The 19,153-nt window shown below is 44.9% G+C and overlaps 1 protein-coding gene across 1 annotated transcript in view; it reads right to left on the reverse strand.

Moving 5' to 3' along the window:
* Positions 1 to 3,603: 3,603 nt before the first annotated feature.
* LOC129818068 (sorting nexin-30-like) overlaps positions 3,604 to 19,153 on the reverse strand; it is a 44,148-nt gene continuing 28,598 nt past the window's right edge. Inside the window, exons 7-9 of the mRNA XM_055873613.1 lie at positions 12,814 to 12,906; positions 10,258 to 10,413; positions 3,604 to 4,913 (exon numbers count right to left, since the gene is read on the reverse strand). Coding sequence (XP_055729588.1) covers positions 4,836 to 4,913; positions 10,258 to 10,413; positions 12,814 to 12,906 — 327 coding nt within the window. The 3' untranslated portion in view covers positions 3,604 to 4,835. The remainder of the gene's footprint in view (positions 4,914 to 10,257; positions 10,414 to 12,813; positions 12,907 to 19,153) is intronic.

The following is a 19,153-nucleotide window of genomic DNA, read 5'->3' on the forward strand; positions in this document are numbered from 1 at the left end:
GAAGAGGGAGGAAGAGGGAGGAAGAGGGAGGAAGAGGGAGGAGGAGGGAGGAGGAGGGAGGAGGAGGGAGGAGGAGGGAGGAGGGAGGAAGAGGGAGGAGGAGGGAGGAGGAGGGAGGGAGGAAGAGGGAGGAGGAGGGAGGGAGGAAGAGGGAGGAAGAGGGAGGAGGAGGGAGGGAGGAAGAGGGAGGAGGAGGGAGGGAGGAAGAGGGAGGAGGAGGGAGGGAGGAAGAGGGAGGAAGAGGGAGGAAGAGGGAGGAAGAGGGAGGAAGAGGGAGGAAGAGGGAGGAAGAGGGAGGAGGAGGAGGGAGGAAGAGGGAGGAGGAGGGAGGAGGGAGGAAGAGGGAGGAGGAGGGAGGAGGGAGGAAGAGGGAGGAAGAGGGAGGAAGAGGGAGGAAGAGGGAGGAAGAGGGAGGAAGAGGGAGGAAGAGGGAGGAAGAGGGAGGAAGAGGGAGGAAGAGGGAGGAAGAGGGAGGAAGAGGGAGGAGGCAGTCCAACACGATTTGGCACTACATGTTTGCGTCCCAAATGCCATTCTATTAGATATATTGCACTACTACTACAGATATACTACCAGAGTCCTGGTCAACAGTAGCGCACTAGATAGGAGGGCTATTTGAGACACTGTCATAGATTCATACCAGTTAACCTTCGACCTCATCCCCAGGCTATTTGGCACAGGAGGAAGAGTCTGGTACGGTGTGTTGTGGTGTAATCTTGGCAACCCAGAATCAAATCTTGTGTGAGCATCCTGTTTGCTTCCGTTTGGTTCCTAGTGAATACACCCGATGTGTGGGAGACAGACCGCCAACCAGGAAACATTACACAGTATGTTAGACTGTATGTTAGACTGTATGTTAGACTGTATGTCAGACTGTATGTCAGACTGTATGTCAGACAGTATGTGAGGTAGGTTTCCTCTTTGGCCCAGAGCTGCTCTGTTCTCCTGGACGGCTGGATCTCTTAGTATTTCAACAACAACATGATAAAAACATGAAGAGGATGCTGCTTGACTCTTCAAGGGCTTTAGGCAACATCAAAAACCATCAAACTACCTGCATTGTTTACAAAAAGATACTTGGCCACCAACCGTCCTCAACAGACTACAACCTTCTAACAGAAGAAAACACTGTGTGTACATAGTGTTCAATCAAAAACGCATCTTTTGACCCCAAAAAATCTGTAAAATAGCATTGAGTCAGCGAAGTTGGCAGGATCCCTTTCCCGTTGAACTCTTCATCTTTTCTTCTCAAATCCGACAGGACATAAAACAATATAGATGTAACATAAATATCCATTTTGAGATACGACGTCGGTTTTTCATATTCATTCAAAATTCCTGTTCTTGTTCAAAGCATTCTCACAAAAAAAAAACAAGCGTTTCTCTGTGAAATGTCTACAGAGCACCGGGCGTATACCGAGCTATTTATTTTCAAGCCTTGTACATTTTAAATTCAGCTCGTGTCAAATGTAGCTTTTTTTTTTTTGTGACACGCGGAAACAACTTTGAAGATGACGACAACAAAATGTAAAATCCTCCAAAGTTGTGAGGAGAAACCTGCGCTTCAACGTCAACAGAGCCAGGAGGTTATTATCAGATGTTAGGTGACAAAAAAAAATCCTACTTTCTGATATAATGTTAAGGAGAAAAAGAAAAGAAAAAGAAAGACAACGAAGAAAACTCCACTGAACGATTCAGAACATAAATAATCGTATTTGTCTCAGTAAAAATTGTATTTTTAAAACATAAGAAAGTGAAACTTCATCACCAAAGGGTGATATTAAGGTGACACCCTAATAGTAGTTTGGTCTCTTCATTCGCTAATCCTTTGGCCGGTCGGTGGGACAGAAAGCTTCGAGGACAGCCTGTCTATGGTATCAGGGTCGTGTTCATTAGTGCACAACGTAGCAAAACGTTAAACATACGGAAAGCGTTCAGCAACAAAAATTAGTTTCTTTTTTGGACAAGTTCAGGTAGTCTGTTTTCTTCTGTTTGGTTTCTAGTGAATACAACCCAGGCTATTTTGGTGTACAACAAGGAACAATAAGGGGTTCCAGACAGACAGAATAGAGAGAGAGAGAGAGAGAGACAGACAGACAGACAGACAGACAGACAGACAGACAGACAGACAGACAGACAGTAGAGAGAGAGAGAGACAGACAGACAGAGTAGAGAGAGAGAGAGACAGACAGACAGAGTAGAGAGAGAGAGACAGACAGACAGACAGACAGTAGAGAGAGAGACAGACAGAGAGACAGAGTAGAGAGAGAGAGAGACAGACAGACAGACAGTAGAGAGAGAGAGAGACAGAGTAGAGAGAGAGAGAGACAGAGTAGAGAGAGAGAGAAAGAGAGAGACAGACAGAGTAGAGAGAGAGAAAGATAGAGAGAGACAGAGAGATAGAGAGAGACAGAGTAGAGAGAGAGAGTAGAGAGAGAGAGAGAGTAGAGAGAGATAGAGAGAGATAGACAGAGTAGAGAGATAGAGAGAGATAGACAGAGTAGAGAGAGAGAGAGAGAGAGACAGAGACAGAGACAGAGACAGAGACAGAGACAGAGACAGAGGGAGTAGAGAGATAGAGAGAGATAGAGAGAGATAGAGAGAGATAGAGGAGAGAGAGAGAGAGAGAGAGAGACACAGAGAGAGATACAGAGAGAGAGAGAGACAGAGAGAGAGACAGAGACAGAGACAGAGACAGAGACAGAGACAGAGACAGAGACAGAGACAGAGAGAGAGAGAGAGAGAGAGAGAGAGAGAGAGAGAGAGAGAGAGACACAGAGACAGAGAGAGAGAGAGTAGAGAGAGATAGAGAGAGTACCATCCACTCTGCTCCATGGCTCTTCCCAGCAGGCCATTGTCTCACGTCAGATGGCGTCACTCCTACGCGGCGCTCATCCCTCAACCCGATCTGTCACGGACGTGTAACACATCTCTGATAATCTAGATTTTGCTCATCCGCCTCATTCTAGTTCCTAATTCTGAAAATAACTAACTCGGAAACTACGGCAAACCATCAATCACTCGAGTAAACTCCAGCTAGCAGCCTAGTAAACTCCAGCTAGCAGCCTAGTAAACTCCAGCTAGCAGCCTAGTAAACTCCAGCTAGCAGCCTAGTAAACTCCAGCTAGCAGCCTAGTAAACTCCAGCTAGCAGCCTAGTAAACTCCAGCTAGCAGCCTAGTAAACTCCAGCTAGCAGCCTAGTAAACTCCAGCTAGCAGCCTAGTAAACTCCAGCTAGCAGCCTAGTAAACTCCAGCTAGCAGCCTAGTAAACTCCAGCTAGCAGCCTAGTAAACTCCAGCTAGCAGCCTAGTAAACTCCAGCTAGCAGCCTAGTAAACTCCAGCTAGCAGCCTAGTAAACTCCAGCTAGCAGCCTAGTAAACTCCAGCTAGCAGCCTAGTAAACTCCAGCTAGCAGCCTAGTAAACTCCAGCTAGCAGCCTAGTAAACTCCAGCTAGCAGCCTAGTAAACTCCAGCTAGCAGCCTAGTAAACTCCAGCTAGCAGCCTAGTAAACTCCAGCTAGCAGCCTAGTAAACTCCAGCTAGCAGCCTAGTAAACTCCAGCTAGCAGCCTAGTACACTCCAGCTAGCAGCCTAGTAAACTCCAGCTAGCAGCCTAGTAAACTCCAGCTAGCAGCCTAGTAAACTCTAGCTAGCAGCCTAGTAAACTCCAGCTAGCAGCCTAGTAAACTCCAGCTAGCAGCTTAGTAAACTCCAGCTAGCAGCCTAGTAAAACTCCAGCTAGCAGCCTAGTAAAACTCCAGCTAGCAGCCTAGTAAACTCCAGCTAGCAGCCTAGTAAACTCCAGCTAGCAGCCTAGTAAACTCCAGCTAGCAGCCTAGTAAACTCCAGCTAGCAGCCTAGTAAACTCCAGCTAGCAGCCTAGTGCTTGTTTGAATACGGAAGATAGTTTGCTTGTAAGGCACCAAAGTTCTGGGACTGTCGTCAGACATCAGTAGGCGTCTGACTCTGACAGCTGGCAATGTGCCTTGCTACATTCATCTGTGCTGTAGCACTCGGCCTAGGACTCGGACTCGGACTCGGCCACACTAAATCACAGCAGAACAGATATCATGAAAACTCATTTGTGCATTAGCCAGAATTTACTAGTATTATTCAGCATTGTGTGTGTGTGTGTGTGTGTGTGTGTGTGTGTGTGTGTGTGTGTGTGTGTGTGTGTGTGTGTGTAAACTGGCATTGTTAGCATCCCTCCCTTTCATTGTGGATTGATTAGAGACTGGTTCAGCCAGCAAGCAGACACTAGCTACTGTAGCTGACGCGTTAGCTAGCTCATTTTAGTGTGCATTACGAATTTCATAAATACTGATTCTTTCAACCACAAAACACCTTCGTTAGATGTAGAATTAGGTAGTGAAGACTTATTGATATTTCTGGTCAGATTAAATCTGACTCCAGGATGATATTTTTGGTCAGATTAACTCGAGGACTCTTTTAGATGATGTAGGGGCTTTAGCAGACGATGTCACCTTGGTAACATTTTCGAATGTTAGCACAGCATACTGTGGCCAAACTTATTTTTTAGCTATCCCATGAGTGTTTGCAAGTTATCAGACAGATCAGTGCAGACTGCCGTGGCGCTACCTGACGTGAGACAACACCCGGCAGGCAGGATGGGAACGTTCCGACTGACTGGCTTTCACAAATAGAAACACCAAAAACTAAAAAAAGGACTTCAGTCTGTTGACCCAAAAGCCCATTTCCTTGGTAATCTCCCGTCGAGAGTATCGGTGTCTGTGTGTGACACTGGTAACTCGGGTAGAGAAGTGTTTGAGATGTTACGTCCACTTTCCGATGTGCTCCAGAGGGCAGCTGTTTCAGTCTTCCTCTGTTTCTGTCTCCTGTGGTTGCTTGTCCTGTAATACTGGAATGACAGACTCCCACGCTGCAAGGCACTGAAACACACAGAGAGATGGTGGTGTTAACACACTGAAACACACAGAGAGATGGTGGTGTTAACACACTGAAACACACAGAGAGATGGTGGTGTTAACACACTGAAACACACAGAGAGATGGTGGTGTTAACACACAGAGAGATGGTGGTGTTAACACACTGAAACACACAGAGAGATGGTGGTGTTAACACACTGAAACACACAGAGAGATGGTGGTGTTAACACACAGAGAGATGGTGGTGTTAACACACAGAGAGATGGTGGTGTTAACACACAGAGAGATGGTGGTGTTAACACACAGAGAGATGGTGGTGTTAACACACTGAAACACACAGAGAGATGGTGGTGTTAACACACTGAAACACACAGAGAGATGGTGGTGTTAACACACTGAAACACACAGAGAGATGGTGGTGTTAACACACTGAAACACACAGAGAGATGGTGGTGTTAACACACTGAAACACACAGAGAGATGGTGGTGTTAACACACTGAAACACACAGAGAGATGATGGTGTTAACACACTGAAACACACAGAGACATACATTGAAACGTTTTCCTTTGCACCAACACATGATAACACCCAGTACCACTACCTGTATTAAATGGACACATGATAACACCCAGTACTACTACCTGTATTAAATGGACACATAGCCCCCAGTACTACTACCTGTATTAAATGGATATATAGCCCCCAGTACTACTACCTGTATTAAATGGACACATGATAACACCCAGTACTACTACCTGTATTAAATGGACATATAGCCCCCAGTACTACTACCTGTATTAAATGGACACATGATAACACCCAGTACTACTACCTGTATTAAATGGACATATAGCCCCCAGTACTACTACCTGTATTAAATGGACACATAGCCCCCAGTACTACTACCTGTATTAAATGGACATATAGCCCCCAGTACTACTACCTGTATTAAATGGACATATAGCCCCCAGTACTACTACCTGTATTAAATGGACATATAGCCCCCAGTACTACTACCTGTATTAAATGGACATATAGCCCCCAGTACTACTATCTGTATTAAATGGACATATAGCCCCCAGTACTACTATCTGTATTAAATGGACATATGATAACACCCAGTACTACTACCTGTATTAAATGGACATATAGCCCCCAGTACTACTATCTGTATTAAATGGACACATAGCCCCCAGTACTACTACCTGTATTAAATGGACATATAGCCCCCAGTACTACTACCTGTATTAAATGGACACATGATAACACCCAGTACTACTACCTGTATTAAATGGACATATAGCCCCCAGTACTACTACCTGTATTAAATGGACATATAGCCCCCAGTACTACTACCTGTATTAAATGGACATATAGCCCCCAGTACTACTACCTGTATTAAATGGACATACAGCCCCCAGTACTACTACCTGTATTAAATGGACACATGATAACACCCAGTACTACTACCTGTATTAAATGGACACATAGCCCCCAGTACTACTACCTGTATTAAATGGACATATAGCCCCCAGTACTACTACCTGTATTAAATGGACACATAGCCCCCAGTACTACTACCTGTATTAAATGGACATACAGCCCCCAGTACTACTACCTGTATTAAATGGACATATAGCCCCCAGTACTACTACCTGTATTAAATGGACATATAGCCCCCAGTACTACTACCTGTATTAAATGGACATATAGCCCCCAGTACTACTACCTGTATTAAATGGACATATAGCCCCCAGTACTACTATCTGTATTAAATGGACATATAGCCCCCAGTACTACTATCTGTATTAAATGGACATATGATAACACCCAGTACTACTACCTGTATTAAATGGACATATAGCCCCCAGTACTACTATCTGTATTAAATGGACACATAGCCCCCAGTACTACTACCTGTATTAAATGGACATATAGCCCCCAGTACTACTACCTGTATTAAATGGACACATGATAACACCCAGTACTACTACCTGTATTAAATGGACATATAGCCCCCAGTACTACTACCTGTATTAAATGGACATATAGCCCCCAGTACTACTACCTGTATTAAATGGACATATAGCCCCCAGTACTACTACCTGTATTAAATGGACATACAGCCCCCAGTACTACTACCTGTATTAAATGGACACATGATAACACCCAGTACTACTACCTGTATTAAATGGACACATAGCCCCCAGTACTACTACCTGTATTAAATGGACATATAGCCCCCAGTACTACTACCTGTATTAAATGGACACATAGCCCCCAGTACTACTACCTGTATTAAATGGACATATAGCCCCCAGTACTACTACCTGTATTAAATGGACACATGATAACACCCAGTACTACTACCTGTATTAAATGGACACATGATAACACCCAGTACTACTACCTGTATTAAATGGACACATAGCCCCCAGTACTACTACCTGTATTAAATGGACATATAGCCCCCAGTACTACTACCTGTATTAAATGGACATATAGCCCCCAGTACTACTACCTGTATTAAATGGACATATAGCCCCCAGTACTACTACCTGTATTAAATGGACATATAGCCCCCAGTACTACTACCTGTATTAAATGGACACATAGCCCCCAGTACTACTACCTGTATTAAATGGACACATAGCCCCCAGTACTACTACCTGTATTAAATGGACATATAGCCCCCAGTACTACTACCTGTATTAAATGGACATATAGCCCCCAGTACTACTACCTGTATTAAATGGACATATAGCCCCCAGTACTACTACCTGTATTAAATGGACATATAGCCCCCAGTACTACTACCTGTATTAAATGGACATATAGCCCCCAGTACTACTACCTGTATTAAATGGACATATAGCCCCCAGTACTACTATCTGTATTAAATGGACATATAGCCCCCAGTACTACTATCTGTATTAAATGGACATATGATAACACCCAGTACTACTACCTGTATTAAATGGACATATAGCCCCCAGTACTACTACCTGTATTAAATGGACATATAGCCCCCAGTACTACTACCTGTATTAAATGAACATATAGCCCCCAGTACTACTACCTGTATTAAATGGACATATAGCCCCCAGTACTACTACCTGTATTTAATGGACATATAGCCCCCAGTACTACTATCTGTATTAAATGGACATATAGCCCCCAGTACTACTATCTGTATTAAATGGACATATGATAACACCCAGTACTACTACCTGTATTAAATGGACATATAGCCCCCAGTACTACTGCCTGTATTAAATGGACATATAGCACCCAGTACTACTACCTGTATTAAATGGACATATAGCCCCCAGTACTACTACCTGTATTAAATGGACATATAGCCCCCAGTACTACTACCTGTATTAAATGGACATATAACCCCCAGTACTACTACCTGTATTAAATGGACATATGGCCCCCAGTACTACTACCTGTATTAAATGGACATATAGCCCCCAGTACTACTACCTGTATTAAATGGACATATAGCCCCCAGTACTACTACCTGTATTTAATGGACATATAGCCCCCAGTACTACTACCTCTATTAAATGGACATATGACAACACCCAGTACTACTACCTGTATTAAATGGACATATAGCCCCCAGTACTACTACCTGTATTAAATGGACATATAGCCCCCAGTACTACTACCTGTATTAAATGGACATATAGCCCCCAGTACTACTACCTCTATTTAATGGACATATAGTCCCCAGTACTACTACCTGTATTAAATGGACATATAGCCCCCAGTACTACTACCTGTATTAAATGGACATATAGCCCCCAGTACTACTACCTGTATTAAATGGACATATAGCCCCCAGTACTACTACCTCTATTTAATGGACATATAGTCCCCAGTACTACTACCTGTATTAAATGGACATATAGCCCCCAGTACTACTACCTGTATTAAATGGACACATAGCCCCCAGTACTACTACCTGTATTAAATGGACATATAGCCCCCAGTACTACTACCTGTATTAAATGGACACATGATAACACCCAGTACTACTACCTGTATTAAATGGACATATAGCCCCCAGTACTACTACCTGTATTAAATGGATATATAGCCCCCAGTACTACTACCTGTATTAAATGGACACATGATAACACCCAGTACTACTACCTGTATTAAATGGACATATAGCCCCCAGTACTACTACCTGTATTAAATGGACATATAGCCCCCTGTACTACTACCTGTATTAAATGGACATATAGCCCCCAGTACTACTACCTGTATTAAATGGACATATAGCCCCCAGTACTACTACCTGTATTAAATGGAATGACAACACCCAGTACTACTACCTGTATTAAATGGACATATAGCCCCCAGTACTACTACCTGTATTAAATGGACATATAGCCCCCAGTACTACTACCTGTATTAAATGGACATATAGCCCCCAGTACTACTACCTGTATTAAATGGACACATGATAACACCCAGTACTACTACCTGTATTAAATGGACATATAGCCCCCAGTACTACTACCTGTATTAAATGGACATATAGCCCCCTGTACTACTACCTGTATTAAATGGACATATAGCCCCCAGTACTACTACCTGTATTAAATGGACACATGATAACACCCAGTACTACTACATGTATTAAATGGACATATAGCCCCCAGTACTACTACCTGTATTAAATGGACACATGATAGCCCCCAGTACTACTACCTGTATTAAATGGACACATGATAACACCCAGTACTACTACCTGTATTAAATGGACATATAGCCCCCAGTACTACTACCTGTATTAAATGGACACATGATAACACCCAGTACTACTACCTGTATTAAATGGACATATAGCCCCCAGTACTACTACCTGTATTAAATGGACATATAGCCCCCAGTACTACTACCTGTATTAAATGGACATAGTCCCCAGTACTACTACCTGTATTAAATGGACATATAGCCCCCAGTACTACTACCTGTATTAAATGGACACATGATAACACCCAGTACTACTACCTGTATTAAATGGACATATAGCCCCCAGTACTACTACCTGTATTAAATGGACATATAGCCCCCAGTACTACTACCTGTATTAAATGGACACATGATAACACCCAGTACTACTACCTGTATTAAATGGACACATGATAACAAAAGCCTGTCTGTAGTGGTCTCCCCTCTTACCTTCTCATAGTACTGGATGTGGTCTCCTCTCTTACCTTCTCATAGTACTGGATGTGGTCTCCTCTCTTACCTTCTCATAGTACTGGATGTGGTCTCCCCTCTTACCTTCTCATAGTACTGGATGTTGTATTCTGCCCTCTTACCTTCTCATAGTACTGGATGTTGTGGTCTGCCATGCCAGTGAGTAGCTGTCTGAAGTCTTGTGTCTTGTTGTTCTGCCACTGGTCCCAGTCTGACTTCAGGTCAGCGTTAAAACACTCCACTCTGTCCTGGCACTTCTCCACATCTGTAGGCACCTGCTGTAGAGAGGACAGGGAACAGAACTAAACACCTGCTGTAGAGAGGGAACAGAACTAAGCACCTGCTGTAGAGAGGACAGGGAACAGAACTAAGCACCTGCTGTAGAGAGAACAGGGAACAGAACAAAGCACCTGCTGTAGAGAGGACAGGGAACAGAACTAAACACCTGCTGTAGAGAGGACAGGGAACAGAACTAAGCACCTGCTGTAGAGAGGAAAGGGAACAGAACTAAACACCTGCTGTAGAGAGGACAGGGAACAGAACTAAGCACCTGCTGTAGAGAGGGAACAGAACTAAACACCTGCTGTAGAGAGGACAGGGAACAGAACTAAGCACCTGCTGTAGAGAGGACAGAACTAAGCACCTGCTGTAGAGAGGACAGGGAACAGAACTAAACACCTGCTGTAGAGAGAGGACAGAACTAAACACCTGCTGTAGAGAGGACAGAACTAAACACCTGCTGTAGAGAGGACAGAACTAAGCACCTGCTGTAGAGAGGACAGGGAACAGAACTAAACACCTGCTGTAGAGAGAGGACAGAACTAAGCACCTGCTGTAGAGAGGACAGAACTAAGCACCTGCTGTAGAGAGGACAGAACTAAGCACCTGCTGTAGAGAGGACAGAACTAAGCACCTGCTGTAGAGAGGACAGAACTAAGCACCTGCTGTAGAGAGGACAGAACTAAGCACCTGCTGTAGAGAGGACAGAACTAAGCACCTGCTGTAGAGAGGACAGAACTAAGCACCTGCTGTAGAGAGGACAGGGAACAGAACTAAGCACCTGCTGTAGAGAGGACAGAACTAAGCACCTGCTGTAGAGAGGACAGAACTAAGCACCTGCTGTAGAGAGGGAACAGAACTAAGCACCTGCTGTAGAGAGGGAACAGAACTAAGCACCTGCTGTAGAGAGGGAACAGAACTAAGCACCTGCTGTAGAGAGGACAGGAAACAGAACTAAGCACCTGCTGTAGAGAGGGAACAGAACTAAACACCTGCTGTAGAGAGGACAGGGAACAGAACTAAGCACCTGCTGTAGAGAGGACAGAACTAAGCACCTGCTGTAGAGAGGACAGGGAACAGAACTAAACACCTGCTGTAGAGAGGACAGGGAACAGAACTAAGCACCTGCTGTAGAGAGGGAACAGAACTAAACACCTGCTGTAGAGAGGGAACAGAACTAGGCACCTGCTGTAGAGAGGACAGGGAACAGAACTAAGCACCTGCTGTAGAGAGGACAGGGAACAGAACTAAACACCTGCTGTAGAGAGGGAACAGAACTAAACACCTGCTGTAGAGAGAACAGGGAACAGAACTAACATAAATAAGCATGGGAGTATGGGTAAACTACTAGGGAAACATACCGTAGCGCTCGAAGCAAGGCTTTATGGGCATGTGGCTATGCTTGGAGTCTGCTTCAATGGGCATAGCACTACGCTAAAAAGGGCTAAAGGAATGGTTGAGGAAAAGACTAGATCATTAGCATTGACTTAGTGCAAGGCTAGATCATTAGCATTAGCATTGACTTAGTGCAAGCCTAGATCATTAGCATTGACTTAGTGCAAGCCTAGATCATTAGCATTGACTTAGTGCAAGCCTAGATCATTAACATTAGCATTGACTTAGTGCAAGCATAGATCATTAGCATTAGCATTGACTTAGTGTAAGCCTAGATCATTAGCATTAGCATTGACTTAGTGCAAGCCTAGATCATTAGCATTGACTTAGTGCAAGCATAGATCATTAGCATTAGCATTGACTTAGTGCAAGCCTAGATCATTAGCATTAGCATTGACTTAGTGCAAGCATATATCATTAGCATTAGCATTGACTTAGTGCAGAATTAGCACTGGATCATTCCCACTGTATCACTGTCAACTACACTCTTTGCTTGGATGCTCAGGAATGTTACATTCTTCATAGCTACTGTAGGTATGAGGAAAAGGGATTCATCCAACCGCAGACACTGAGAAGAACGTGTATTTATTAGTTTTATGACTTGCTATTAAACTAAGCTGTCTAAGTTTAAGCTTGTCAGTGTTCGAGTAACTGGTTTAGAGACATTGGTGTAGGCTCCTATGGATCTCAAAATGGCACCCTATGTAGTGCACTACTTTAGACCAGAGCACTATGGCACCCTATTCCCCTATATAGTGCACTACTTTAGACCAGAGCCCTATGGCACCCTATATAGTGCACTACTTTAGACCAGAGCCCTATGGCACCCTATATAGTGCACTACTTTAGACCAGAGCCCTATTCCCTATATAGTGGTACTACTATAGACCAGAGCCCTATTCCCTATATAGTGCACTACTTTAGACCAGAGCCCTATGGCACCCTATTCCCCTATATAGTGCACTACTTTTGGCTAAGGCCCATAGGGTGTTGACTAGACGAACCTTGGCTGTTGGTCTCTCTTCTTTCCGGAGCGCAGCGGCTTCCAGTTTGGCCTCATACTCTGCTTGGACGTTGTCCCTCTTCTTCAGAACCGCCTGGCAGAGCAGAAAGACACCAGATGTTATATCTATCCTGCTCTCACATTCGTTCTGTTCATCGTTACAATCCAGACTTCTTCTTCAAATCATAGTTTAATATCTGTTTTTATTGGAGATGAAAATAGTTTGTAAACAGGATGGGTTGTCAGACTCAGTGAGAGATTAAATGTGGAGGAAAATCTCATTCTCCAACTCAACTCTTCTTCTTGTAGAAACAAGACTGGGTTAGTTAGTAGAGATGTGACTGAAACAAGACTGGGTTAGGTTAGTAGAGATGTGACTGAAACAAGACTGGGATAGTTAGTAGAGATGTGACAAACAAGACTGGGCTAGTTAATAGAGATGTGACTGAAACAAGACTGGGTTAGTTAGTAGAGATGTGACTGAAATAAGACTGAGTTATAGTTAGTAGAGATGTGACTGAAACAAGACTGGGTTAGAAACAAGACTGGGTTAGTTAGTAGAGATGTGACTGAAACAAGATTTGGTTAGAAACAAGACTGGGTTAGTTAGTAGAGATGTGACTGAAACAAGACTGGGTTAGAAACAAGACTGGGTTAGTTAGTAGAGATGTGACTGAAACAAGATTTGGTTAGAAACAAGACTGGGTTAGTTAGTAGAGATGTGACTGAAACAAGACTGGGTTAGAAACAAGACTGGGTTAGTTAGTAGAGATGTGACTGAAACAAGACTGGGTTAGTTAGTAGAGATGTGACTGAAACAAGACTGGGTTAGTTAGTAGAGATGTGACTGAAACAAGACTGGGTTAGTTAGTAGAGAGATGTGACTGAAACAAGACTGGGTTAGTTAGTAGAGATGTGACTGAAACAAGACTGGGATAGTTAGTAGAGATGTGACTGAAACAAGACTGGGTTAGTTAGTAGAGAGATGTGACTGAAACAAGACTGGGTTAGTTAGTAGAGATGTAACTGAAACAAGACTGAGTTATAGTTAGTAGAGATGTGACTGAAACAAGACTGGGTTAGTTAGTAGAGATGTGACTGAAACAACAATGGGTTGGGTGGAACCAGAGTCATATGTCGAGACAATCCCTGGCTGTGGTTGGGACTAAGGTTAGAGGAACGTGTTGGAGATAGAGGTTAGGGTCACATGGGGTTGGGACTAAGGTTAGAGGAACGTGTTGGAGATAAAGAGGTTAGGATCACATGGGGTTGGGACTAAGGTTAGAGGAACGTGTTGGAGATAAAGAGGTTAGGATCACATGGGGTTGGGACTAAGGTTAGAGGAACGTGTTGGAGATAAAGAGGTTAGGGTCACATGGGGTTGGGACTATGGTTAGAGGAACGTGTTGAAGATGTAGAGGTTAGGGTCACATGGGGTTGGGACTATGGTTAGAGGAACGTGTTGAGATAAAGGTTAGGGTCACATGGGGTTGGGACTATGGTTAGAGGAACGTGTTGGAGATAGAGGTTAGGGTCACATGGGGTTGGGACTATGGTTAGAGGAACGTGTTGGAGATAAAGAGGTTAGGGTCACATGGGGTTGGGACTATGGTTAGAGGAACGTGTTGGAGATAAAGGTTAGGATCACATGGGGTTGGGACTAAGGTTAGAGGAACGTGTTGGAGATAACGGTTAGGATCACATGGGGTCGGGACTATGGTTAGAGGAACGTGTTGGAGATGTAGAGGTTAGGATCACATGGGGTTGGGACTATGGTTAGAGGAACGTGTTGGAGATACAGGTTAGGATCACATGGGGTTGGGACTATGGTTAGAGGAACGTGTTGGAGATAAAGGCTAGGATCACATGGGGTTGGGACTAAGGTTAGAGGAACGTGTTGGAGAGGTTAGGGTCACATGGGGTTGGGACTAAGGTTAGAGGAACGTGTTGGAGATAAAGGTTAGGATCACATGGGGTTGGGACTAAGGTTAGAGGAACGTGTTGGAGATAAAGGTTAGGATCACATGGGGTTGGGACTAAGGTTAGAGGAACGGGTTGGAGATAGAGGTTAGGATCACATGGGGTTGGGACTATGGTTAAAGGAACATGTTGGAGATAAAGAGGTTAGGGTCACATGGGGTTGGGACTAAGGTTAGAGGAACGTGTTGGAGATAAAGAGGTTAGGGTCACATGGGGTTGGGACTATGGTTAGAGGAACGTGTTGGAGATAAAGAGGTTAGGGTCACATGGGGTTGGGACTATGGTTAGAGGAACGTGTTGGAGATAAAGAGGTTAGGGTCACATGGGGTTGGGACTAAGGTTAGAGGAACGTGTTGGAGATGTAGAGGTTAGGGTCACATGGGGTTGGGACTAAGGTTAGAGGAACGTGTTGGAGATAAAGAGGTTAGGGTCACATGGGGTTGGGACTAAGGTTAGAGGAACGTGTTGGAGAGGTTAGGGTCACATGGGGTTGGGACTATGGTTAGAGGAACGCGTTGGAGAGGTTAGGGTCACATGGGGTTGGGACTATGGTTAGAGGAACGTGTTGGAGATAAAGAGGTTAGGGTCACATGGGGTTGGGACTAAGGTTAGAGGAACGTGTTGGAGATAAAGAGGTTAGGATCACATGGGGTTGGGACTAAGGTTAGAGGAACGTGTTGGAGATAAAGGCTAGGATCACATGGGGTTGGGACTAAGGTTAGAGGAACGTGTAGAGGTTAGGATCACATGGGGTTGGGACTATGGTTAGAGGAACGTGTTGGAGATGAAGAGGTTAGGATCACATGGGGTTGGGACTAAGGTTAGAGGAACGTGTTGGAGATGAAGAGGTTAGGATCACATGGGGTTGGGACTAAGGTTAGAGGAACGTGTTGGAGATGTAGAGGTTAGGGTCACATGGGGTTGGGACTATGGTTAGAGGAACGTGTTGGAGATAGAGGTTAGGATCACATGGGGTTGGGACTAAGGTTAGAGGAACGTGTTGGAGATGTAGAGGTTAGGGTCACATGGGGTTGGGACTATGGTTAGAGGAACGTGTTGGAGATAGAGGTTAGGATCACATGGGGTTGGGACTATGGTTAGAGGAACGTGTTGGAGATAAAGAGGTTAGGGTCACATGGGGTTGGGACTAAGGTTAGAGGAACGTGTTGGAGATAGAGGTTAGGATCACATGGGGTTGGGACTATGGTTAGAGGAACGTGTTGGAGATAGAGGTTAGGGTCACATGGGGTTGGGACTAAGGTTAGAGGAACGTGTTGGAGATGTAGAGGTTAGGGTCACATGGGGTTGGGACTAAGGTTAGAGGAACGTGTTGGAGATGTAGAGGTTAGGGTCACATGGGGTTGGGACTAAGGTTAGAGGAACGTGTTGGAGATAGAGGTTAGGATCACATGGGGTTGGGACTATGGTTAGAGGAACGTGTTGGAGATAGAGGTTAGGATCACATGGGGTTGGGACTATGGTTAGAGGAACGTGTTGGAGATAGAGGTTAGGATCACATGGGGTTGGGACTAAGGTTAGAGGAACGTGTTGGAGATGTAGAGGTTAGGATCACATGGTGTTGGGACTAAGGTTAGAGGAACGTGTTGGAGATAAAGGCTAGGATCACATGGGGTTGGGACTAAGGTTAGAGGAACGTGTTGGAGAGGTTAGGGTCACATGGGGTTGGGACTAAGGTTAGAGGAACGTGTTGGAGATAGAGGTTAGGATCACATGGGGTTGGGACTAAGGTTAGAGGAATGTGTTGGAGATACAGGTTAGGATCACATGGGGTTGGGACTAAGGTTAGAGGAACGTGTAGAGGTTAGGATCACATGGGGTTGGGACTAAGGTTAGAGGAATGTGTTGGAGATACAGGTTAGGATCACATGGGGTTGGGACTAAGGTTAGAGGAACGTGTTGGAGATGTAGAGGTTAGGGTCACATGGGGTTGGGACTATGGTTAGAGGAACGTGTTGGAGATAAAGGTTAGGATCACATGGGGTTGGGACTATGGTTAGAGGAACGTGTTGGAGATAAAGGTTAGGATCACATGGGGTTGGGACTATGGTTAGAGGAACGTGTTGGAGATAAAGGTTAGGATCACATGGGGTTGGGACTATGGTTAGAGGAACGTGTTGGAGATAAAGGTTAGGGTCACATGGGGTTGGGACTAAGGTTAGAGGAACGTGTTGGAGATAGAGGTTAGGATCACATGGGGTTGGGACTAAGGTTAGAGGAACGTGTTGGAGATGTAGAGGTTAGGATCACATGGGGTTGGGACTAAGGTTAGAGGAACGTGTTGGAGATAAAGAGGTTAGGGTCACATGGGGTTGGGACTAAGGTTAGAGGAACGTGTTGGAGATGAAGAGGTTAGGATCACATGGGGTTGGGACTAAGGTTAGAGGAACGTGTTGGAGATGTAGAGGTTAGGGTCACATGGGGTTGGGACTATGGTTAGAGGAACGTGTTGGAGATGTAGAGGTTAGGGTCACATGGGGTTGGGACTATGGTTAGAGGAACGTGTTGGAGATAAAGGTTAGGATCACATGGGGTTGGGACTAAGGTTAGAGGAACGTGTTGGAGATAGAGGTTAGGATCACATGGGGTTGGGACTATGGTTAGAGGAACGTGTTGGAGATAAAGAGGTTAGGATCACATGGGGTTGGGACTATGGTTAGAGGAACGTGTTGGAGATACAGGTTAGGATCACATGGGGTTGGGACTATGGTTAGAGGAACGTGTTGGAGATAAAGAGGTTAGGGTCACATGGGGTTGGGACTAAGGTTAGAGGAACGTGTTGGAGATGTAGAGGTTAGGATCACATGGGGTTGGGACTATGGTTAGAGGAACGTGTTGGAGATAAAGAGGTTAGGGTCACATGGGGTTGGGACTAAGGTTAGAGGAACGTGTTGGAGATAAAGAGGTTAGGGTCACATGGGGTTGGGACTAAGGTTAGAGGAACGTGTTGGAGATAGAGGTTAGGATCACATGGTGTTGGGACTAAGGTTAGAGGAACGTGTTGGAGATAAAGGCTAGGATCACATGGGGTTGGGACTAAGGTTAGAGGAACGTGTTGGAGAGGTTAGGGTCACATGGGGTTCGGACTATGGTTAGAGGAACGTGTTGGAGAGGTTAGGGTCACATGGGGTTGGGACTAAGGTTAGAGGAACGTGTTGGAGATAGAGGTTAGGATCACATGGGGTTGGGACTAAGGTTAGAGGAACGTGTTGGAGATAGAGGTTAGGATCACATGGGGTTGGGACTAAGGTTAGAGGAACGTGTTGGAGATAGAGGTTAGGATCACATGGGGTTGGGACTATGGTTAGAGGAACGTGTTGGAGATAGAGGTTAGGATCACATGGGGTTGAGACTAAGGTTAGAGGAACGTGTTGGAGATACAGGTTAGGATCACATGGGGTTGGGACTAAGGTTAGAGGAACGTGTAGAGGTTAGGATCACATGGGGTTGGGACTATGGTTAGAGGAACGTGTTGGAGATGAAGAGGTTAGGATCACATGGGGTTAGGACTAAGGTTAGAGGAACGTGTTGGAGATGAAGAGGTTAGGATCACATGGGGTTGGGACTATGGTTAGAGGAACGTGTTGGAGATAGAGGTTAGGATCACATGGGGTTGAGACTAAGGTTAGAGGAACGTGTTGGAGATACAGGTTAGGATCACATGGGGTTGGGACTAAGGTTAGAGGAACGTGTAGAGGTTAGGATCACATGGGGTTGGGACTATGGTTAGAGGAACGTGTTGGAGATGAAGAGGTTAGGATCACATGGGGTTGGGACTAAGGTTAGAGGAACGTGTTGGAGATGAAGAGGTTAGGATCACATGGGGTTGGGACTAAGGTTAGAGGAACGTGTTGGAGATAGAGGTTAGGGTCACATGGGGTTGGGACTAAGGTTAGAGGAACGTGTTGGAGATAGAGGTTAGGATCACATGGGGTTGGGACTATGGTTAGAGGAACGTGTTGGAGATAAAGAGGTTAGGGTCACATGGGGTTGGGACTATGGTTAGAGGAACGTGTTGGAGATAAAGGTTAGGATCACATGGGGTTGGGACTATGGTTAGAGGAACGTGTTGGAGATGTAGAGGTTAGGGTCACATGGGGTTGGGACTAAGGTTAGAGGAACGTGTTGGAGATGTAGAGGTTAGGGTCACATGGGGTTGGGACTAAGGTTAGAGGAACGTGTTGGAGATGTAGAGGTTAGGGTCACATGGTGTTGGGACTAAGGTTAGAGGAACGTGTTGGAGATAAAGGTTAGGATCACATGGGGTTGGGACTAAGGTTAGAGGAACGTGTTGGAGATAAAGGTTAGGATCACATGGGGTTGGGACTAAGGTTAGAGGAACG

Source organism: Salvelinus fontinalis, chromosome 21 (assembly GCF_029448725.1).
Source record: "Salvelinus fontinalis isolate EN_2023a chromosome 21, ASM2944872v1, whole genome shotgun sequence".
NCBI classification, from domain to species: domain Eukaryota; kingdom Metazoa; phylum Chordata; class Actinopteri; order Salmoniformes; family Salmonidae; genus Salvelinus; species Salvelinus fontinalis.